The sequence below is a fragment of the Accipiter gentilis genome, chromosome 12 (assembly GCF_929443795.1).
Source record: "Accipiter gentilis chromosome 12, bAccGen1.1, whole genome shotgun sequence".
Taxonomy (NCBI): domain Eukaryota; kingdom Metazoa; phylum Chordata; class Aves; order Accipitriformes; family Accipitridae; genus Astur; species Astur gentilis.
In genome coordinates this window covers 26,773,404-26,796,691 of record NC_064891.1, presented here as the reverse complement: position 1 = coordinate 26,796,691, position 23,288 = coordinate 26,773,404, and the positions used below count along the sequence as shown (strand labels likewise).

The 23,288-nt window shown below is 39.7% G+C and overlaps 1 protein-coding gene across 2 annotated transcripts in view; it reads left to right on the top strand.

Moving 5' to 3' along the window:
* PRKG2 (protein kinase cGMP-dependent 2) overlaps positions 1-21,572 on the top strand; it is a 36,392-nt gene extending 14,820 nt beyond the window's left edge. The window contains exons 4-19 of one of the 2 annotated variants that reach the window (XM_049815254.1): positions 1,259-1,372; positions 4,215-4,320; positions 5,561-5,624; positions 6,968-7,045; positions 8,098-8,192; positions 8,987-9,055; positions 13,152-13,250; positions 14,148-14,298; positions 15,562-15,698; positions 15,861-15,950; positions 16,182-16,323; positions 17,070-17,233; positions 17,933-18,055; positions 18,936-18,998; positions 20,444-20,510; positions 21,361-21,572. In XM_049815254.1, coding sequence (XP_049671211.1) covers positions 1,259-1,372; positions 4,215-4,320; positions 5,561-5,624; positions 6,968-7,045; positions 8,098-8,192; positions 8,987-9,055; positions 13,152-13,250; positions 14,148-14,298; positions 15,562-15,698; positions 15,861-15,950; positions 16,182-16,323; positions 17,070-17,233; positions 17,933-18,055; positions 18,936-18,998; positions 20,444-20,510; positions 21,361-21,456 — 1,658 coding nt within the window. In that variant the 3' untranslated portion in view covers positions 21,457-21,572. The remainder of the gene's footprint in view (positions 1-1,258; positions 1,373-4,214; positions 4,321-5,560; positions 5,625-6,967; positions 7,046-8,097; positions 8,193-8,986; positions 9,056-13,151; positions 13,251-14,147; positions 14,299-15,561; positions 15,699-15,860; positions 15,951-16,181; positions 16,324-17,069; positions 17,234-17,932; positions 18,056-18,935; positions 18,999-20,443; positions 20,511-21,360) is intronic. The other variant, XM_049815255.1, reaches the window with a different exon arrangement.
* The last annotated feature ends 1,716 nt before the right edge of the window (positions 21,573-23,288 follow it).

Sequence of the window (23,288 nt, the reverse complement as noted above, 5' to 3'; positions counted from 1 at the left end):
AACAGCTGCTTGTTTTTTCTGGGAAAAAAATAACAAAACCCAACCAAACCACAGAACAAAAACCAAACTTTAGGATAAGAAGACTTCCCTAAAGTAATGCCAACAGGTCTGAAGTAATCTCACTGCAGTCATCTGTGCTGACTGCTATTGTGTGCATACTCAAATCTCAAATTACAGATCAGCCATGGTGGAGCCCAAGTTTAACACCTGAAAGTTCCTCCTAGTGTCAATACTCTCATCATCGCACCATTAAAAAAAAAAATAAATCAGTATTTGTGATTATTTTGCATACTGTATCAATTCTGAACCACTAGAAGGCCCAGAGGCTCATATGAATTAGAGTTCATGCTGCAAGGAGTATGTTCTGTTGAGGCAGGAATATTCAAGCCAGGAACATACTGGTATATGTTGGCAAGCGTGTATTCTGTCTTCTGGCTTCATATGGATGGGTTAGCTTGAAAAATTGATGGTAGTTGTGTTAGGATAACACAGATGGTGCAGGGAGAAAGGAGGTAGGATTTGTAATGGGGTAGTCATATTTTTCTAGATAAAATGATAACATTTTGAAAAACAGATGAAATATGAGGAAGAAATTGTGCAACTGGAAATTTTTCTGACACATTAGACCTTTTTTGAGGAGTCAGTGTGTGTCTTGGAGAGAAGAGGACTGACCTTTAAGAAGAAGTTTAAGGGAAGGTTTTTTTGAGACATAACCTATGAAGAAATTCAGACTTTCTTTGTCTTTTGCTAGGTTTGTAGTAAGGCTCAAGGATAATTTCTTAAAGGAAGATTTAATGTGCTTTTTATTTTTCTGCCCTCTCCTTTTCATTCTGTACATATATACACATACATGTGTATGAACAGAAAAACCTCATGAGTAATTTATCCTGTGATCACTATTTTAAGACTTGTTTGTCTACACCACACTAGGCTATCTGAACTGGTACTGATTGGTTTGTTGTAGCAAAGATTTATCCTGTCAGGATTTAGAATGACCCTTTTCCATGGCCTTTTTAGTGTTGAAAAGTTTATTTCAGCTTTCCCTCCCTTCCAGAGCAGATTTGTAAATTAGCAATACATTTTTTTAAAAAAATATCTCTACTGGTTTGTACATGTGTTTCAAAGCACTGTTTGCATTGTTGCTCCCATTCCTATGTTCCAGGGAGTGGCGAAGCCAGAAATATATTGATTTGTTTACCCTTCACTCTGTTCAGTTGAGCTCAGTTTTAATACCTATTATCCTGATGATTTTTGACAGAGGGCAGTCTGGAAGTATTTCAGCAGAATAAACTACTCTCCTCAATACCTGTGTGGACGACATTTGGTGAACTAGCCATTTTATACAACTGCACACGGACAGCCTCTGTGAAAGGTACCTGAGGTTTATTATAACAATGTTGCTCAAAATGAAAACTATGTACTTTTGTGAGGTCCCTGTTATATCCAGGTTTCCTTGAAGTTTTCATTTAATAGATATTTGCATGTCCTGATTATCTACAGTAAGCTCATGTTTCTTTCCTTGAGTTCTTTCTGCTGGGGAACTCTAATAATACTATGCTATGAATATAATTCCATCTCTAGCATGACCTTTGATAAATAGGCATCTCTAAAGTACACTGGTTAGCCAGATCTGTACCAAACTAACTGCTACAGAAAGATTATGTTTTAATGTTGAACAATTTAGTAGCAGCAATGGTCTTTGGCTCTTACGTTCTTGTGTCAAAAGCAACCCTGAGGCTGAAATTACACTAAGTTTGAAAAGATATTAGAACCATGGCATTTTTAATACAGCAGATAAAGTGTAATTCAAGAGGAAATAAAATATTATGTAGGAATTAGTTGCTTTTGTACTTCTTTTAGTTCTGTATCATTAAGTTACTGAGTCTTGCCAAGGTCCATTTGCACCTGGCATTTGTGGCTGGCACTTGGGAGAAGATTTGAGTTTGATCTCAAATGTGGTAGTCAGAGAGAGGAAACTTCTAGGTGAGATGTGCTGCTTCCCTGAGGCAAATACTGGCTCTTGCTTTGTGTTTACTGGCTGAGCAGGATGGAGTTGTTAAGTGTTGCTCTGATACAAATATCCCTCTTCCTGCATAAGACTGGATATTCATCTGTTAAGTACCCCTTGATTCCTTTTCTAACCTGCCATAATCATTCTCTGACAGACCAGTAAGTGACCAAATATGATTAAATTCATCACTTTTCCACTTTCCACCATTCCATAAATATTACTTGTGTTTGAAGGCTAAGTTCTGTTCTTGTCTAAATCTGCAGGAACTTTGGACCACCAGTAAGTATGAAGAGTTCATGTTGACTTAAAAAGGAGCAAATGGAATAAAACAAGAAGTTGTTTGCTTTAAAAGCTTCTGGTCTTTCTTCCTGCACCCAGTTGAAGCACTTAATCATTGCTGGCTATGCAGATGGAAGTTATTACTTGTAATCTGTTTTTGTTGCTGCCTGATAAACAGAACAGCATCAATAATGTGATTATTTTTCTTACTAGCATGCTGTTCTACTTTAATATGTTCCCTATTTTTCTTTTTTGCCTGCTGTGTAGTATTAGCATTATAGAGTAGTGTTTCTGCATAGTAAGATGTCATGCTGCTTTAGAATTTAACATTAATTGGTTTTGAGGTAGGACAAGAGTTGTCCAATTACGGACAAGAATGGGTGTTTGAATACTTAAAATCACTGCAGAAACCTGCCCCTCCCCAGTAGCTTTCTTGTTGTGGAGGAAGAGCAGTACAATGCCATAACTGAGCATGACTAGTAAATACATATCTGAAAACATTTTTTTGATGCTGGATCTAGTGACATCCTTTACCTGCAGCCTTTGAAAACTGACAAGTGAAGGACTTCAGCCAGACAGCATTTCAACGGCTGCTGCTACCCAGCAACATCTTTACATTCAGTAACTGTATTTGAAACTGAGAATATGATTTACTCATGTTTCTGAATTTCTCTTTTTCTGTCTCATTTTTGAGATTACAGGCTTTTTTCCTAGCTATATAATTGCTTTATTTACTTAAGGTGCAAGATACAGGAAATGCATTTGTGATAGCTTGGATACTTGCCATAGTTTCTTCATGCAAAGTAAACTGAAAGATCTTATTCAAGAGAAAAACAAAACCAAAGCAATACCTTTGCTCTCCTTTCCAGTATCCAAAATATTTTTGAGCTGTTTTGATAAATGGCAGTTAAGAACATATGTGTATATCAGAGTTAAGTACAAAGAACAATGACTGGGTATCATTTTATACCTGGCATTTTTCTTTCCTGTAAAAATTATTCTGGTTTTGATAAATTGAGGAAATCAATTGCTGTAATTTTTTCTGTAGCTTTCTTTTATCCCAGAGAAAACAGTTTTGTTCCTTCTTATGACAGAAGGAAAACTGCTGAATATGGTGTAGCATTTTTTAAAAGAAGAGATTAAATTAAATAGAATCACCTTATTTTGCTTAAAAAAAACCCAAAAATTCAATGTGTTCTGTTGTGTCAATGATTGCACACAGAGGCCACTTGGTGGTTTGCATCTTTGATGCTGGATCTTATGCATGCTTACTGTATTAATATTTTGATTACCTTTCGGAAGATAATTAATGTTTTGATTACCCTTTATTCCCTTATAAAATGGCTACATTGGAAGAAAACTGTGTGAGGATGACAGGATTAATTGAAATAAAATGTATTTCTTGACCTCTGTTATTTCTATTTTATTGCATATCTTACAAACCTTTGCGTGTAATCTGAATTAGAGATGGATCCAAACCATAGTATTCAACATACCTCATAAATTTTGAAAAACTTCAGCCAAGTTTTTGTTTCTTTCAAATCAGTTCCTTTGCAGATTACATTGCAGCTTTTGAGTGCAATGACTGTCTATGATTAGGAGTAGATCTTCATAAGCATTCAGGCCTGTTTGTGCTCATAGTAAATAGCTAGGTTTTCAAGGTTACTCAGCCTGTGGAGTTGCATGGAAAGTGCTCTGTGGAGGGACCATTTAGAAATCTATGCCTTACTGTAGTGAGCATTGTTTAAGTGGGAGCTGAATTCTTTTAAAACCCTGATAGCAGTAGGTGCTGAATATTTTTAAATTTGGCCTTTGGCATTTTGAAAGAGCTAGTCTTGTCTTCTACCATGACCTGATACTGTAATGTCTTCCATCAAATCATTCGGAAACATTGATTTTGTTGTTGGTTTTTGTTCTCTTAAAGCAATCACCAATGTCAAAACATGGGCATTGGACAGAGAAGTGTTTCAAAATATCATGAGAGTGACAGCACAAACAAGACAAGAGCAATACAGAAACTTCCTTAGAAGGTAAATATAATGCATTTCTATTTCTAATACTGGTTTAGGTTACTTCCTAAGGTGCACAACAGCACTGCGCCTGTCTTAGAGAGAGAAAGAGGCGCTCTTAATGCAAAGGGCCTCAAAAACCTGAATATTTACCTCTCTTGATTTTTTTAGGATTCACAAAATCATTTTGCTCATTTTGATTGTTTTTCTTTTGTATTACATTAGGAAACAGCCATAGGTGCTTGCATGATTTTAAGCAATGGAACAAATGTATAGGAAGGTTGCACGGCTAGAAGTTAAAACAATACATTAAATAAATGGAGTTAAATAAGTCCTCCAACTAGAAGTTAATTTGCTGCTGGAGTAGATTAAAGAATATTCCTCATCCCTTGGAGACTTGAATATGAGAACTGTATGTCTCTCAATTTATGAACTAATTCCAACATAAATTACTAGGAAATCTGCAGAGAGTAGAACAATTCTCTCTCCTGCAGGAACACTGGGAGTTGTACAGTGCTTTTCATTAGTAAGAAGGTCAAATTAGAGGAGCCAAACCATAATTAGCTGGTTTCATATTTTCTTTATTTAACAAAGAATGACTATTCTGTTATGGCTTCAAATCAAGGATGGCCATGTATAAAACGTCTTGTGTATTTTTTGCATCAGTCTTGATCTTTGATTTCTATAAATACTTCTTTGCTGAGCCTGAGTAGCTAGAGAGCGCTATGATTTCCTAACTTTTACAAGTCCGAGTGCTGAGGATGGGAAGTTTTTTCATTCTTACTAGCAAGTTCACTAAGTCATCACTGTAGCTCGATTCTGTTTTAATAGTTGTCCAAGTAGTACTGAAGTTGTTACCTTTGTCTGATTTTGCAGTCTCTGCAGTACATCTGAAAATATATTATTAGATTACTATAATGTCTTGGTTTTGCAATTAATGGGGTTTGTATGACTGAATTTTGAAATTAGTTCATGTGCCCACTGGAGTTTTTTCCCCTACCAAAATACAAAGTTGATTTACAAACTGACTAATGTTTGCCGTGTTTCTAAGTTGTAAGTTGTGCGAGTTCTGTTCATCTAAAAAACAAGATGAGAATGCTTGAACCTTCCAAATTAGGATTTAGTTGTATACGATGTACCACCGGTTTAGCTAGTTATAAAATGTGGTTGTACAAATTGTATAGGTGAGAAGTGATCATGAAAAAAGTGTTACTAATGACTTTTGGGGTTTTTTTTGTTTTGTATTTCTGTTTTCTGGAAGTGTGTCCCTGTTGAAAAACTTACCTGAAGATAAATTAACCAAGATCACGGACTGCTTGGAGGTGGTAAGATACTGTTAAGTTTTTCTGAAGAGTATTTCGTAAGCTTTCAAAATACAAAGAAGAATAAATAAGTAAAAACAAAACCAAAAAACAATGAAGCTTTTTTTTAATATGACAGTCGTTTTGGAGTGGTCAGAGTGGAATTCCAGGTTGGCAGCAAATAATAACATGTAGTGGCCTAAAAGTAAGTTATATCTTTGGCATTGAAGGAGTCAAGCAAGTAGGTAAGAGGATCTATAATCTAGCCTTTATTAAAATTAAGCACAAAGTTGCTAACTGGGTCTCTAACTCTTTTTTGGTAATCATGCTTCACCAGTTTGCAACGTGGATATGTAATACTTTCATATGCCTTGGATCACATACACTGCAAAATATAAGGGGAAAAAGGCCTTAGGACTGCCAACACGTGAAACCAGTCAGATATCTGTGTGTCTTAGGGCGGCATATGCCAGCAGCCTTTGGAGCTTAAAGGCTTGATACATGATCATAGCTGTGGTGTTTTCCAAGAGCAGTTGTAACTATCAATGCTTTTTGTATAGGCAAAGTGTGTAGGAACCCCAGTTTTGGGACAGTTCTGCAGGTGGAGAACAAAAGTTCCTCGGAAAACTAAGAGCCTCAGACCCAACAAGCCAACGGAGGCAGATAGTGATGCATGGCCAGAGCGCAAGAAGATGAGGAGATCATGGTGTTAATTATGTGAAATGGCAAATGGCCTTAGCACAGCAGTATCCTAAGCAGTGACTTTTTTTTTTTCTTTTTTTTTTTTTTGGGGGGGGGGGGTCCTGGTAAGGGAGAACTTTTAGGAAACAATCAGAGGAGAAAAAATGAGGTGGTTGGTTTTGAGGAACAGATCACAAAGCTGAAAGTTAACATGGAAAAAATGCTTGATTGAAAGTTAAACAATTACTTAATAAGGCAGGTTTCCCTAGTAGAGACAGAAAAGTTGGTGCTTTGGTAGCTTGCAATAGATGATTTAGGCATTCCCACTGAGGTGTCAAGCCCAAAATTACTTTTGGAAATGGGATTTTAATTTAGAACTCTTTTAAGAGCTCTTGATACCTTTTTTCCTTGTTTTCCCCTGCTTCATAAGGATGATACCAGTTAATATTTTTTTAAACAAATAACGTGCTGCTGCATTAAGATAAGTTACAGATTGGCCACCATACATTACATAGTGGAATGCTTGCATATTATTATGGGATGCAACATATGCAGGAGTTAGGAAGTTAAACATCAATGGAACATCCAGATATATTAAGAACACTGCATAATAATCAGAATTTTCAAAGAGGCTAATGACATATTGGACAGTATTGTCTCTCTCCCTCCCTCCCCCCCCCCAACAGGAGTACTATGACAAGGGAGATTATATTATTCGGGAAGGAGAAGAAGGAAATACCTTCTTTATTATAGCAAAAGGAAAGGTAAGGTATAATAAACCTAACTTATAAAGTAACATACACAAATACCTGTATTTCAAAAGCTACCTTGAGGGGTATGGTCTTCAGTAAAATCTGTGCAGAGATTTTTAGGATGCTGTTAAGTTCACAGTACTGTGATAAAAGCCTGGAGCAGCATTTCAGAGATTCAAGGAGCCTAATTTTCATTTGCAATGAACCCATGTTATACTGTTCTAATTATAATGTAATTAAAGTATGTCCTGAAGTCTCTTGACACTGTAGCAGAGATGTAAAGTCAAATTTTTGTAAATGAGATTTGATCCTATGTCTTCTCCTGGATGTTTCAATGTCTGATGGGCAAAACATAGACTTGTGAAATAGCTAAGAAATAATGGAATCCTGGGTTTAATGGAGAATGGCCTTCTAGGTGACACAGGGTCTATTCCTCTCATTTGTTAGTCCCAGAGGAGTAAAGCAACAGCACTTATCCATCAGCTGTTACATTGGAGGCTGACACAGGACTTTAAAGAATCAAATCAGGAGAATTTTAATCAATAAACCTCCAGTAGGGGTTTCAAGTTTCCGAAACATGTCTGTGTCTGGAGATATTCTGGTTTGTTTTTTGCTAATGGGTGTGGGTATCAGCAGAATGCGTGCTACTATGGAAGCGGAGTATCATGAGCGGGGAAATGTTAGTTAAGGTTTCTGGAGGCTGTCTGTTTAGCTGAGAAGACAAAAAGCTCATATGATGGCTGCCCACTGTGGGAACTGAAGTATTTTTCAGTTTTTCATTAAACTGCAATTTGTTTTGCTTTGTTTTAAAAGGTACAAGGAGAAAATTGTGGGGTGGGCAGTAATGAATATATTCATTTTTCCATCTCTCAGAAAAAAACAGAGAGGTGTCAGGGAATGTTTGATGGTTTAATTTTTGAGAAGAGGGAGTAATTTTATGAATTTGTAACTCTTTATGGAGCATTACTGAGTTTAAGACATTTATGAAATAAACAGAAAAGAAGGGAAAACCACGCAATACTTTGAAACTTACTTTGCTAAATTTTTGTTCCTGTACTTTCTAGGTGATAGTTACCCAGAGTTCTGCAGAGCACTTGCAGCCTCAGCTAATTAAAAATCTACATAAAGGAGATTACTTTGGAGAAAAGGCTCTCATTAGGTTAGTTCACGTTGTCGGATTCACAATGCATAGTATTTCAATGGGCCTATCACTATATGTCAGATTATACAACTCATGGCTGTTTTGAATATAATCTTTGTTTTGATTGTAAAGTCAACAGATGAAGGCAGTAGCTGAATTTGTCATAATGTTTTGGTTTTTGCAGAGAGGACTTGAAAGTATACACTGTCATCTACCATTGGTTTTCCCTGAAAAAGTCAAATGTTGGCCCTCTCTGCATTGTTGCTTAATTGTTTATATTTCAGTAAAAGCTGTGATGAAAACTTGTGCCAGGCTCTTTATGACTCCTAGCATGGATAAATTCCATCATTATTGGACTGAGCTGTTGTTTCTGTGCTGGTGCCCATGATAGTAAGAAACAGAGAAAAGGAGTGCAGAGAAGATATGACCTATGAGCTAAATAGTTCATGTAGCACATTTTTATGTGGGTGACTGAGTAGGGATTGGTCTCTGGAATGTTTTATATCTGAGGACTATTTTGGAAATGAGTAGTAAATTCTGATGTAATGCTAATGACATTGCATCCTAATTTCTTGGAAGGTTGCTAAAGGATGTCATGATCCAAACCCTACTGAAACTGTGCTAGACAATAATAATCACTAGTAAAATGTTATAATTGTGTATTTGGTTCAGCAATATTAATCCAGATACACACTACAGAGGTCTTCAAGGAGTTTCTCCTGTAACAGCTGTAACCCTCCATAAGTACAGTGTGAGGTACTTTGAGGATTTTTATATGCTTCTGAATTCTTCTAATCTGTTTCAATTCTTAGGGATGATGTCAGATCAGCAAACGTTATTGCAGATGAACACAATGTGGAGTGCCTCGTTATAGATAGAGAGTAAGTATCATGCTACAGTTACTTGCATCCTTCTTCAGTAGGTTAACAATAAGATGTGACTTCACTGTAGGCACTATCACAATGTTTTTTAAGTGAATACTGAACAAGTGGTTACACTTTTGGAATACTGAGCTGTGGCTATGCTTTAGACAAAGCCTTAATGAAGAGAGACTGACAGAAGCTGCAGGAGCAGAGAAGCTTGAGAGTAGTTCAGAGTTATTCTTCTCTTTCTCTCCTTGTGGTGGTGATGTTTCATATTTGTTAAGTGCTCTTCATTGGCTCAGGGAACAACAAAAGCCCCTGCGTGTCCCTGGTTTCAGGATGTCTTTTTGTCAAGGGGGACATGCAGCCAAATTCATGGCTTTGTCGAGTAGCGGCCAATTTTGCACTTCCTAAAGTAGAAAAGAATGGAACAGATGGAAGGTAAAAGAAAGGAAGCTCCCAGTGGAAAGTGAAACAGCAAACCCGCATTCCTCAAGGCTAGTTGTAAGGATGCTTACTTGGAATGCAGACAGCCACCATCCTTTTCCTTGTTGAATCCCAAAAGGGCTCCCACTGAGGGCTAAGATTCTACCCCAACCCAGGTAATGGCATCTTGGGCTGTGAATGCATTTTCTTCTTCTCTTCTTTAGCTTGTTCAAATAGATTGCAGAGAAACATGCCAAAGCTGGTGTGTTCTAGGGGAAGGGGATACCAACAGGATTGCAGTAGGTAAACCAAATGTTGGCATGGCACCACCAGAGGGTGGCAATGCTAGTGGGAACATTTACACTGGTTCTGGGAGCACAGAGGGCTCAGGAGCGTATCTGATATGCTTGTACACCAATGCATGCAGTATGAGAAACAAACAGGATGAACTGAAAGTGTTGATCAGCTCCCAGAGCTATGATATCATAGGTATTAGTGAGACTTGGTGGAATGAGTCCCACAGTTGGAGTGCTGGGATGGAGGGCTACAGGCTGGTCAGGAGGGATAGGCAGGGTGGGCGAGGTGGAGGTGTCACACAGTATGTAAGGGAGAATTTTGATTGTACAGCCCTTACAGTTAGTGATGATGGGGTTGAGAGTCTCTGGGTGAGGATTAGGGGGATGGAAAACAAAGGAGATGTTGTAGTGGGTGTCTACTACCAATCACCCAGCCAGGATGTAAGCACTGATGAATTACTCTATAGGCAATTAGGAGAAATTTCTGGATCAGTAGCCCTTATCCCTATGGGATATTTCAACTTCCCAGACATCAGCTGTAAATATCACACTGCTGTGACAAGCAGGTCTTGGAAGTTCTTGAAGTTTGTAAGAGACAGAAAACTTCTTGTCGCAGGTACTCAGTGAGGCAACTAGGAAAGATGCCCTCCTAGACTTGCTATTTGTGAATAGAAGGACTTGTGGGGGATGCGATGGTAGGTGGCTGTCTTGGCCACAGTGACCATGAAACGGTTGAGTTTAAAATTTTTGGTGCAATGACAAAAAAAGACAGCAGAGTTGCTATGCTGGATTTCAAGAAAGCAAACTTTAAGCTATTCAGGGAGCTATTTAGCACAGTTCCCTGGGAATCTGCTTTGGAGGGCTTAGGACTCCATGAGTGCTGGTCAGTCTTTAAGGAACAATCATTTAGAAGCACAGGAGCAGGCGATCCCACTGTGTCGTAAGTGAAGCAAGCCGGCCAGAAGACCAGCTTGGCTGAACAGGGAACTCCTCGTGGTGCTCAAGAGGAAAAAGAAATTGTATGATCTCTGGAAGCAAGGTCAGGCTTCGCAGGAAGATGACAGAGCTGGGGTTCTTATATGCAGGGAGAAGACAGGAATGGCCAAAGCTCAATTAGAGTTGAAACTGGCCAGTGTTGTGTCAGATAACAAGAAGGGCTTTTTTAAGTACATTAATAGCAAGAGGAGGTCTAAAGAAAACATTGGACTGATACTTGTTGAAGATGGTCACCTGACAAATAGGGATGAAGAAAAAGTGGAGGCATTCAATGCTTTTTTTGCCTCAGTCTTCAGTAATACAGATAGACCCTGGGCTGCTCAGTCCCCTGAGTTGGAGGACCACGAGTGTGGGAACAGTGACTTTCCATTTGTGGGCACTGAAATTGTAAGGGACCAGCTGTATCAGCTGAATGTTCCCAAGTCCCTGCGGCCTGGTGGGATTCCTCCCAGAGTACTGAAGGAGCTAGCGGATGTTACGGCAGGACCCCTCTCAATCGTCTACGGAAGGTCTTGGGAGTCTGGGGAGGTCCCTGCTGACTGGAAGCTAGCCCAAGTTATTCCAGTTTACAAGAAGGGCGTGAGGAAAGACCCAGGGGACTACAGACCTGTTAGTCTAACCTCAGTTCCTGCAGGAATTATGGAGATGATCATACTGGGTACAATTGAAAGGCATTTAAAGAACAATGCAATCGTCGGGCACAGTCAACATGCATTCACAAAGGGAAAGTCCTGTTTAACCAGTTTGATATCCTTCTGTGATAAGGTCACTTGCCTAGTGGATGAAGGGAAGGTGGTGGATGTAGTTTTTCTGGATTTTAGTAAGGCTTTTGATACTGTCCCTCACAGCATCCTTCTGGACAAGTTGTCCAGCTGTGAGATGAGCAGGTACGCAGTGCACTGAGTGAAGAACTGGCTGAAGGGCAGAGCTCAAAGGGTTGTAGTGAATGGGGCTACATCTGGCTGGCAACCGGTCGCCAGTGGTGTTCTTCAGGGTTCAGTTCTAGGGCCAGTTCTGGTCCATATTTTTGTCCGTGATCTGGATGCAGGAGTTGAATGCACCATTAGCAAGTTTGCTGATGATCCCAAACTGGGAGGTGCTTTGACTCTCTTGAGGGACAAGATGCCTTGCAGAGGGATCTAGATTGACTGGAGCATTGGGCAATGATTAATGGGATGAAATTTAAGAGTCCAAGTGCCGGATTCTGCACCTAGGATGGAGTATAAATTGGTAGAGGAGCGGTTGGAGAGCAGCTCTGGAGAAAGGCATCTGGGGGTGCTGGCTGACAGCAGGCTCCATATGAGTCAACAGTGTGCCCTGTCAGCCAAGAGGGCAAACCACCTCCTGGGGTGCACCAAACACCGGTCAGTCAAAAGAGGTGATTATCCCACTGTATTCAGCATTCGTGCGGTGTCACCTTGAATACTGTGTGCAGTTCTGGGCCCCACAATTTAAGAAGGAAGTTAAGGTACTTGAGTGTGTCTATAGGAGGGCAGCAAAGCTGGTGGAAGGGCTGGAAGGAATGTCCTATGAGAAGCAGCTAAGGACTCTGGTCTTGCATAGTTTGGAGAAAAGGAGGCTGAGGGGCAACTTCATTGCTCTCTACAGCTTCCTGGGGAGGGGAAGTGGAGAGGGTGGTGCAGATATCTATCTCCCTGATATCCAGTGACAGGATGCATGGGAATGGTTCAAAGCTGCACCAGGGGAGCTTTAGACTGGACTTTAGGAAGCACTTTTTTACCGAGAGGGTGGTCAAACACTGGAGCAGGCTTCCTAGAGAGGTGGTCAATGTCTCAAGCCTGTCAGTGTTTTAAGAGGCATTTGGACAACGCCCTTAATGACATACTCCAACTTGGTCAGCCCTGAACTGGTCAGGCAGTTGGACTAAATGATTGCTGTAGGTCCCTTCCAACTGAAATAGTCTATTCTAAGTCTATTCTTCCCACAGTGCTGTTACTCACCTCTGAAGTAAGAGAGGTGATATCAAGCACTTTGGCACTGCGCACCAAGAGCTCTATCCATTGGGACAGAAGGACTGATAGCCTGGACTCATGCCAGCCTGGTTCTTGTGGTAGGGATGGTGGAACCACACTTAATAACCATAGTGTATGTAGGCAGCAAAGTACACCCAGCCTGCTCCAAATTACTTAAACATAACATGGAATGACCTGAGGAGGTCAGGCACTCTGTCCCCCTACCCTCTGGCAAAACAAGTTTGGTACTTCAGCTGGCTACCACCTCTTCAAAGCTCTTAAAATTTTTACTGTCAAAGTTATAGTGTAAAGCTCAGTCTGGGTCATGACTTAGAGGCAATGTAAAGCCTTGGTGCAGCAGCACAGATACTGTTTTATTTCTCTTTCCACTCTATGTTTATACTGTTTCATTCATGGTTTTAGGACATTTAATCAAATTGTTGGAACTTACGAGGAGCTCCAAACTTACCTTGAAGGTTATGTGGCTAAGCTGGCCCAGGCTGATGAAAAACGACATGCAAAGTAAGTCAGATCATTTCTTAGGCACATCTTTAGTAGGTAATCATAAAAAAGAGTGATAGATATGTAAGTAAAATCATGGATGGTAGTTGATGGAGGTGGGACCCTAGAAATGATAGCAATCACTGTAATAAAACTGGCCAGATATGTTTATGGAGTCCAGGATTTTTTTTCTGAAACAGAAATTATATAGAACCTCAGTATTTTGACTTCCAACCAAGAATTCACTCTATCCCAAGAAAACTGAGTACAGAAAAGAAGTGAAAGTGTGCTCAAATAATTTTTTGCATTCTGATGGTAAATGATTTGACTCCAGATTGAGTTAATGAAACTGTGTTACTGTACAAAAGCCAAATTGCCATTTCAAAGAGAAATAAGTAGACATAAAAGAAACAGTTTATTTCTAATGTTTCAGTGTAGCAGTGGTGTTATTAAAGAGTTTGCTTTTAGCTTTTAGACCATACTTTTAGTTTATCTGCCTCTGATTTCAGTCCGAGCACTAGTGGAAGATTAGCAGAGTATGTCTGTCTTTGTTTAGAAATACAGCTGCGTTTTTATTTCTGATCATTCTACTAGAACTGGTACACAGTCCTTCAGGAATTGGTTCTCCAACTTGGAGTGCCCAAAGTTTTGCAGCTGACTGCATAATTAGGAACCTCAAGATGGATCAGCTCTTGATAAAATACTGTTTGATTGTACTCGGTGAACTTCAGTAGCATTTCGCTTCTAATTTACTTCCATAGGATGTCCAGAAAGAAATTGCTTCTGCATAAAATAAAATTAAGATTCTGTTAGGAAATAAGATGGCTTTTCTTTTATTTTTTTATAGGAGTATTAGAGTACTGTGATACAGGTTGCTGGCAAGGAAAGCACTAACCTGTGTTAATTTTCTTAATGCAGAGGAAGATCCTTCTGTGGACAGTTAACCAAAGAGGTGTCTTTGGAGATGATAGAGCTGAAGGAAAAAGTAGCCCAGTTCCCTCCTTCCCCATTCCAGAATTTAGAAGTTGTCACAACTCTGGGTGTTGGTGGGTTCGGAAGGGTTGAGCTTGTAAGAGTTTGTTTTAAACATATTCAAGTAGTTCTCTGTCTTAGATGATTAATTTAACCACTGAAAAATGTGAAGGATTTTAATATTCTGCTTGCTTGTGCCACAATACATAGCTAAAAAATATTTTCAGGACTTTGGTGTTCAAAGAAAAAAATCCATTCCTGTGTGCCTCCATCTCCTGCTGTTAAAAGCATCTTCCTGGTCACTAGACATGTATTCATCAGTCTGTGCATGTGGAGTTTACAGATGTGCCTACCTGCATTGTGTTCCTGAATTGCAGGCCTTTTCCCAAGATTCTGCCTGGACCTGACGTAATCTCCACCGTCACATAGTCTGTGTTGTTAGAATTGCTTCAGCATGCCCCACAGCAACTGTAACCAGTGTGATCTAGCTCTGACTTCGAAATTTCCAACAATTTGTAATGGCTCTTTTGAGTCACATTCAGTAGCATGAACAGCTGTGTTTCTGGGATGTGAAGAGCCTCATTAGACTAAAGTCTTAAATTCCACTCTCCTCTGTCTGGGTAGCAAACATCTGGAAAAAATGTGAACGCTTCTTGTGCAGGCTGCTGAAGATAATGGTAAATTAAAGGAGACTATGTGATTTTAGTGAAGTCGGTAATCCTTTACAGTAGTTAGACCATCAATTGTTTTGTTCCCATTCATGCTTCACAAAACAAATTTCCATACTGGTTGACTGCCAGTTTGGAAATTCTAGAGCATCACCTGAATAATAACCTAAAAACTGAATTCTCAGCCAGCTGTAGAACACTGATAGCTGCTTCCTTAGTTTCCTGGAAGTCCTGTTTTAACTTCCATCTTTTATTGCATATTGGATAATATTTCAGTGTAATGCAAAATCATTTGTAATCATTCTTCATAAACTGCCTCTGCTTTTTCTTCTTTTGTATTATGCTAGTGTTTAGAAATCTTAAATTGAAATTAGGACCTGTTGTGGTATGAATTCATTGTACAATATAGTACCTATCCAAACTGCTGCTATTTTGTATACATAAAATTAACACAGTGAACATTTCTTTTCATTTTACAAGAAAAGAAATGAAGGGACACTAAAGAGATCTGATGCTTGACTTAAAATCATACAGAACAGTTCTGCAGAAAATCTGGAATTTGTCCCTCATTACAGTTATCAATTTCAGTCCTGTGCTGTGTTGAACAAGATGGATATCTGTGTACCTATTGAGAAGAGATTGGTAAAACATTCTTTCTTTGCCTCACGTGGACTCATCATTTTTATTCACAGGTTAAAGTGAAAAATGAGAACATGGCTTTTGCTATGAAGTGTATAAAGAAGAAACACATAGTGGACACCAAACAACAAGAACATATCTATTCTGAGAAGAAAATCCTCGAGCAGATATGTTCTCCATTCATTGTAAAGTAAGTTGACAACAAGGTTTCCTTGAAAGCTGACCCCCAGTTGACCCACTGGACAGCATTATTAAGAATGAGGTTTGGCATACATGAGTTATGGAGAAAAAAACATTGCAAGTCTTGCATTTTATTTTGCTTTTCCTAAATTGCTGCCATTTGTCTCCACAGACTATATCGCACATTCAAAGATAATAAGTATGTATACATGCTACTGGAAGCTTGCCTTGGAGGGGAATTGTGGAGCTTGCTGAGAGACAGGTAACAGCAAACAAAAGTGGAACCTTGTCCTTTAAAATCAACAGTCAGCCCCATATGTCTGCTGAGGAGGATCTCTATTCAAGGGCTGTCAGATGAAAAGACATTTGGTTCAATTTTCAACCACATGAGTGACATACTGGCTGTCAGTGCAAAAAAGTTGTTAACTGGTTAACGAGCAAGGCATTTTTAGAAGTTAATTGTCTGCAATGATAGCGATTATTTTTGTTCCAGAGGCAGCTTTGATGAAGCCACTACGAAGTTCTGTGTTGGGTGTGTGACAGAGGCTTTTGACTATCTACATCACACAGGAATTATCTACAGAGACCTGAAGCCAGAAAATTTAATTTTGGATGCTGAAGGATATATAAAACTGGTAAGTTGTAATCCTTTTGTAATGTTATCCTTTTGTGCCTGTATACTGTTTCCTTGGGAGGGGGGATAAAAATAGACAGCATGTAATTATAGTACCAGGGTCCTGGAGTTAATTAACCTCACGCTTCAGTAGAAAAGAGGGCAGGTTACTCATTGCACAGTGAGAAACAAAGGCGTTGCAAGCCACAGACAAACTGGGGATTTGCAGCCTCTGAGAGCTCTTGCCACAGCATAAACAGCAAAAATAATTTCTCACAGCCCCCACTCTTAACATAAAGGCAGGAACCACTTTCCCAGGTGCCTGTCCAGCCTCAGGCAATCATAGGTTCTACATTATCTCTGTAGAGAGGGAACACAGTGAACAGCTCCTGCCGTACTTGACTATGACCATGAAAAGTGCAAAGAGCACTTCAAAGAGCTTGAAATATCCACTCTGAGGACAGTGAGCAACCCACCATTTTCCATGGGCTGTAAATCTTGTGTCCTCAAGGAAAGCATGTGTTGTTCTATCCAAAAGGAAAATAATTTTGGTTGGAAATTACTCATGAGAATAAATGAATCTGTTCTATAACATTCAGTAATCCAGTGGAATTACTTCTTCCTCCTTCACGACAACACTGTGTAATTGTTTTAGCTGTAAACTGGCAACTCTCAGATCTTTGCAGGAGGTGAGGAAGCAATTAAGACCTTAAGACTTCCCAGTGCAAAATACCTCTGCATTATGCAGCATATGTTGATTTTGATCAGGTTGATTTTGGATTTGCAAAGAAGATCGGATCAGGGCAGAAAACCTGGACGTTTTGTGGAACCCCTGAGTATGTTGCCCCTGAAGTCATTCTGAGTAAAGGCCATGACTTCAGTGTGGATTTTTGGTCCCTTGGGATCCTTGTGTATGAACTCCTTACTGGCAGGTAAGTGCCTCCTACTCCAAGTTCTTACCTTGTTTGCTTGCTTTTAGAAATATTTTCAAGGTTATTTTTAAAATAAACAGTTTGGGGTTTTTCCCCATCAGTAAACAGGAATGACTTGCAAAATGATACTTCTTTTTGCCCCTACTGCATGTCTTATCTTCCATGATTTCAGAAACACCACGGGCAAAGTGTGGAACATATTCTCAATTCTCTTTTATCCATCCAAGGAAAGGGCCAGGCACCGGCTATAAGTAGCTGGTGTCAAGCTCCTTTAACTGATGATGATGTTTCCTGTGAGGAACAGCTGACAACAGACCGTTCTTTTCCCCTTTAGTGGGTGACAGGGTACAGTGGGGTGGGTGAACTGTAAGCAGGGCTCATTCTTTGCCTCCATGCACACTTCCGTGGCAACTCTTTGTGAATGCTCAATGGTAGTACAACATGGAAGCTTCTCTGAGCTAGGCTAGAGGCAGAGCTAGTGTAAAGGGACACATACGATCATGTGTTTTCCCTGGTACCTACAGGCAGATTCTCAGCTTCAAACCCTTCTAATACCTTAAACAGACTGAAAGGCTGAATGTTGTAAAACTAGGAAGGTGAGGGGTTTTTTCCTTATTCTCAAATATTTGCTTTGTTGAAAAGTGGCCACATCTGCTCTTGCCAGCCATTCCATTTATCAGTGTTGCTTTCTTTTTCTAGTCCACCATTCTCTGGGGCTGATCAAATGATGACATATAATTTGATTCTCAAAGGCATTGAAAAGCTGGATTTTCCTAAAATAATAACAAGGCGGCCTGAGGATTTGATCCGCAGACTCTGCAGGTAGGAGGGGCGATTTGTGGCAGAGCCTGGGTGTAGATAGATTGAGCTATTTAAGATCCAGACTAGAGTGTTGAATTCCTGACAGCTTCATTTAAAATTGTTATGCCTAGCATGGTCTATTCTGATTATATTCAGTACACATGCATGCCTCTGAGCGTGTGTCACACCTCTTAGTCTGCAGGGGTGTCATCTACAAATGCAGGCTCTGGGCTTTCTCTGTAGCTGTGGATTTTTTGTGAAACACATCTTAAGGAAAAATTAAGTGCGAGCTGAGGAAAGAGCTAAAGAATTTAATGTTATTATCAAGCGCAGTGTTTTAAAAAAATGCTTCCAAAATCGCTTAGGCATATAGCTCCTACAGAAAGCGTAGGGCACTTAAGGACTGACTTAAGCCCACTTGAAAATGTGCAAAAACATTGTATTTCAAAAGGGCCAGCATAACTCAGAAGCATTAGTGCATAGTGGCATGTGGCTCATGACACTGCTGACTTTGAACTCCCAGCTCCAGTGGGATTTCATCCATGGCACTTAGGGACAGTATACACTGTGTTTGTGCAACAGGATTGAAAGTATCTTTGTAGCTTCAAATTTTGGTCTGCTTCCTTTTGTAACTTATGAGCAGACCTGCTGGTCAAGAAAAAAAAGAGGTGTGCAACTAAAATTCAGCCAGTTGATTTCCGTCTGCTGCTTCTCACAGAAGAAAGGAGCAGTGAGCAACACTTCATTATGTCTCCTTATGAGACCACGTGTTGTGTGCAAGCTTCAGCCCTGTGAAATGGTTAAATGCAAGCAGTTAGGACCCCTAAATGCTCTTTTTAAAAAAATAGGATTTTTTTTTTTTTTTAATTCTTATCCTTATTCTTTTTCTCTTTTTTTTAAGGCAAAATCCTACAGAAAGATTAGGCAATCTGAGGAATGGAATTAATGACATCAAGAAGCACAGGTAAGTGAAAGAGACTGCCAAGAAGAAAATTTGGGTTTTAATTTGAAAGTATTTTTAATATTTTAGAACCAGTCCTGTAAGCCTATAAAGCTCCAGGTACTTCCAGGCAGGTTGTGCAAGAGAGATCTCTGTTGCTGTTGAGTATATTTGTGACTACAGCAAGCAATGATATAAACATAAATCCTCAGCATGATTATCTAGAAACATCTTGTTGTTTACTGGTTTTGTCACAGGTTGCTGATGCAGGAGTTTCATTCAATTCTCAGAGAAATCGATGCCAGTTTAGCATCTGCCTTTCAGACCTCCCGACCTTTAAACAGCTGCTTTTTAAGAATGGTAGTTAAGAGCTCTGAAGCAATACTAGGTTTTTGTCCTCTTTCTCCTAATGCAGAAAGTCCTCTGTGGATTAAACATTTCCTGCTTTTTTGTTTTATCTGAGTTTTTTCTAAGCCCTGCAGTTTGTGCTTGGGAAAAGAAGTGCTTTGACTTTCCTGCTTGTCTCCCTGTCCTGGTTTTGGCTGGGATAGAGTTAATTTTCTTCCCAGTAGCTGGTACAGTGTTGTGTTCTGGACTTAGGATGAGAGTTGTTGCTGAGCAGTGTTTACACAAAGCCAAGGACTTTTCAGTTTCTTATGCTGCCCTGTCAGCAAGGAGGCTGGGGGTGCACAAGAAGCTGGGAGAGGACACAGCCAGGACAGCTGACCCAAACTGGCCAAAAGGGGTATTCCATACCATGGGACATCACGCTCAGCATATAGACTAGGGGGAAAGCTGGCTGGGGGGGCTGCTGCTGGGGAATAGGCTGGGCTTCAGTCAGTTGGTGGTGAGCAATTGTTTTTCATTTGCATCACTTGTTTTTCTTGGGTTTTATTTCTCTCTCTTTTTGTTATTTTCCTTTTCATTACAGTTTAGTAGTAGTAGTAGATTTCAATTGTTAAACTGTTCTCATCTCAACCCATGAGTTTTCTTTCTTTTACCCTTCCAGTTCTCTCCCCTGTCACACCAGGGAAGGGGACTGAGCAAGAGGCTGTGTGGTGCTTAGTTGCTGGCTGGGGTTAAACCATGACACTGCTTCTTCTCATGCTGTTAAGAGAGTGGAATTCCAAGGGGATGCATACATCTCTGCATGGCTGTGCTTATGCATATATTAACCTGCCTGTCACTTTGACACTTCTATACAGAGGAGATGCAATGTATCTGGTGGTCCTGAAGCTCCCCCTGCTACCAGTCCCTTGTATGTCAATGGCAGTGCTCAAGTTTCCTCCTTGTAACAACTGTGTTGTCACATGGACAGAGGATGTCATGAGAAAATGTGTTATAGCCCTTGTTCACATGTTTTTCAGCTGTTAATAGTATAATGACAGAATAGTATAATGGCAGAAAACAATCGGTTTTTCTCTCTTGGTCTCTCCCTGTCTGTCTGTCTGTCATTTCTTTTTAATCAGGTGGTTGAGTGGTTTTAACTGGGATGGTCTGAAAGTGAGGAAATTAACATCACCTTTAAAAAGAGAGGTATTGGCTTTGGCTTTCAATACTGTAATGCTTTACTAATATAAAGGTGCATGGCTCTCTCTGATGGCAAGAGCAAAATTTCCCAAAGATGCATTTGAATTATTATAGCTCACATTTTTAATGAAAATTGAATTTAAAAAAGAGATAGAGCAAGCAACACATAAATTCAGTTAAATAATGGAAATATTATTCTGCCTGTGTACTTTGTTAGATTTTCACCATTACTAGAATAAATAATATTTGGTCAGAAACAAATACTGAAAAAACATATTTTCCTTGGTAATGGGCACATTATTAAGATGTACTGTTCACATTACTGTGCGGAGTACAAATCCCTGTATTCTCTTGAGTTGCAGCACATGCTTGAATGAGCTTCCTGTTTTAAATGGCCCATTTCTCTTTGCCCTAAAATGAAAAAAGATTGAGGGTTAAGCATTTGAAACTCACTTTGAACTCGGTTTGAAACAAAAAATAATTCTGAGATCTGCTTTGAGTAGCTACCCCATGAGTGTAGATTTGGTCTTAAACAAATTTGAATCAAAATTGTATGCAGTGTGGCTCAGTTTTCTTCCTGACTTTATAGGGCTTTGGGTGAAATCTAGGATTTGATAGTATTTGGGGAACATTTTTGTATAAGGAGGCTAATGCCATTGTTCTGCTGTACAATTTTTAATTACAGGAGGTTTATCTTTTAAAGAACAAGGAATTGCATCCATTGAAAGAAGTCATCCATGTCATGCTAGCCTTTCATTCCTTCACTGGTAGCAAAACAATTATGCATAATGAATGGAGAGTATTTTCAAAAGTTACCTTCTGAAACAACCATTTGTTTGTGTTTTTAACGTCCTAGTTGTCTGGACCGACTGATTACAGCTACTTTGACAGCTATCCACCTGAAGAGGCAACCCCTCCAGATGAACTTTCAGGCTGGGACAAGGATTTCTGATACTTTTTTTCCTCCAGGACATTTATAGAGACTCACAGACATCAGTTCTAAACCTGCTCTCTTGTTTCTTGTTTAAAATCAAATTACACAAGGTTTGTGACAAACAACATTCCTTGAAGGATTGAAGACAGTACAGCAGCCAGAACTTGTTTGTGTAATGCTCTAAAATCTGTGTGCATCTCCTTACAACAAGGGCGTGCATTCAGTCAGCAGATGTAACCTGAAGGTTTTTTGATGCACAGTGTGAACAGTATGAACATTTTCAGACACTATGGATCAGATGTATGGCTTTGTTGTTGGAAATATCACTAGCTAATATTTTGATATTAACAAGGTTACCATATGTCTTTATTTTGAATGGAGAGGATGAGTATTGGAAGCCAATAACTCTCTGGCATTTGTCAACAGCTGTCACTATAGGCATTTATTTTTCATTTTATCTTAAGTCTGCTGTATGTTTCACTTTTTCCCATAATGCCCAGTATTGCATTAATCCAGAAGCATGTAGAAAAGGGACCTAGTGAAAGGTTGATTTGAGCTTATGCTGCAGCTAAAAGGTTATTACCATGGACACTGCCTCTCTGTCAGTCTAGTTTTGCACCAGGTTGAATATGTGAGACAGGGTGTAACAGTGAAGATGAAAATCCAGTAGGAAACAAGGTGTATACATAATAGAAGCTGCCTGGAGAAGCAGACTGTGGTATGTATTTCCCATATTGCTTCAAAGAGCCATGTCCGTTTTTAAAAATGTTTTGGTTTTGTGTGGTGTGAAGATAAAACAGATGGACAAAAAGCATTTACCTTGCAGGAAAAAAATATATAAGTCTAGAATCATATTTTTTCCTTCAAATACATTTTCAGATTGTTTTCACTGATATTTTGCTGAAATGCTACATCTGTTCACATCAGTGCTAAAACTCCCACCCATTTCAATGTTCCAGTTGGTAGCACTAGATATGAACTATCGTTTCAAATCATATTTCATCGGACCTCTTATTAACATATGTTTATTCTGAGTTTTACTCATATAGGAGGGGAGAATAGGAGAGCAAAAACTTGGGTTTTTTAGTCTTGTAAGGAATTCTATTCACAAATCAGTTTAAATATTCTGTTTTCTTTTGACTGCCTTCCCTTCTTTCTAGTGGCTAGTAGTGAGATTTAGAGAGGCAAGAAATTCCAAGCTCCTCTCAAAAACAATATAAAAACATAATTGTGATTTGCAGCCCAATTTTCAAGCTCTGTCTTCACCTACTTTGGTACAAGTGAACAAATTGCTAACCAGAACTGTGAAACAACCTGAGCAACGGAGTCCAGCAAACAGCTAAGATAGTCAGGAGGCTGGAGCACATGCGCTGTAAGGAAAGGCTGAGGGACTTGGGCTTGTTCAGCCTAGAGGAGGGAAGGTTTGTGGGAACCTACAGCAGCCTGCCAGTACCTACAAGGAGGTTATTGAGAAGGCAGAGCCAGGCCCTTGTTGTGGTTTCAGCCCAGCTGGCATCAAAGCACCACGAAGCTGTTCCTCTCACATTCCAATCCCCCTACTCACTGCAGGTTCCCCTTCTTAAATCTGTTATTCCAGAGGCGCTACCACCGTCACTCTTTGGGTCGGCCTTGGCCAGCAGCGGGTCCATCTTGGAGCTGGGGAAGTTTCTGGCAGCTTCTCACAGGAGCCGCCCCTGTAGCTCCCTCCTCCGCTGCCAAAAAAAACCCACCACACAAACCCAATATGGAGCGGCGCAGGACAGAGGGGTCATAAATTGGAACAGAAAAGGTGCTGACCTGACAAAAGGAAAAAAAGTGTTTCTGTGGTGAAGCAGGATCCCAGACAAGTT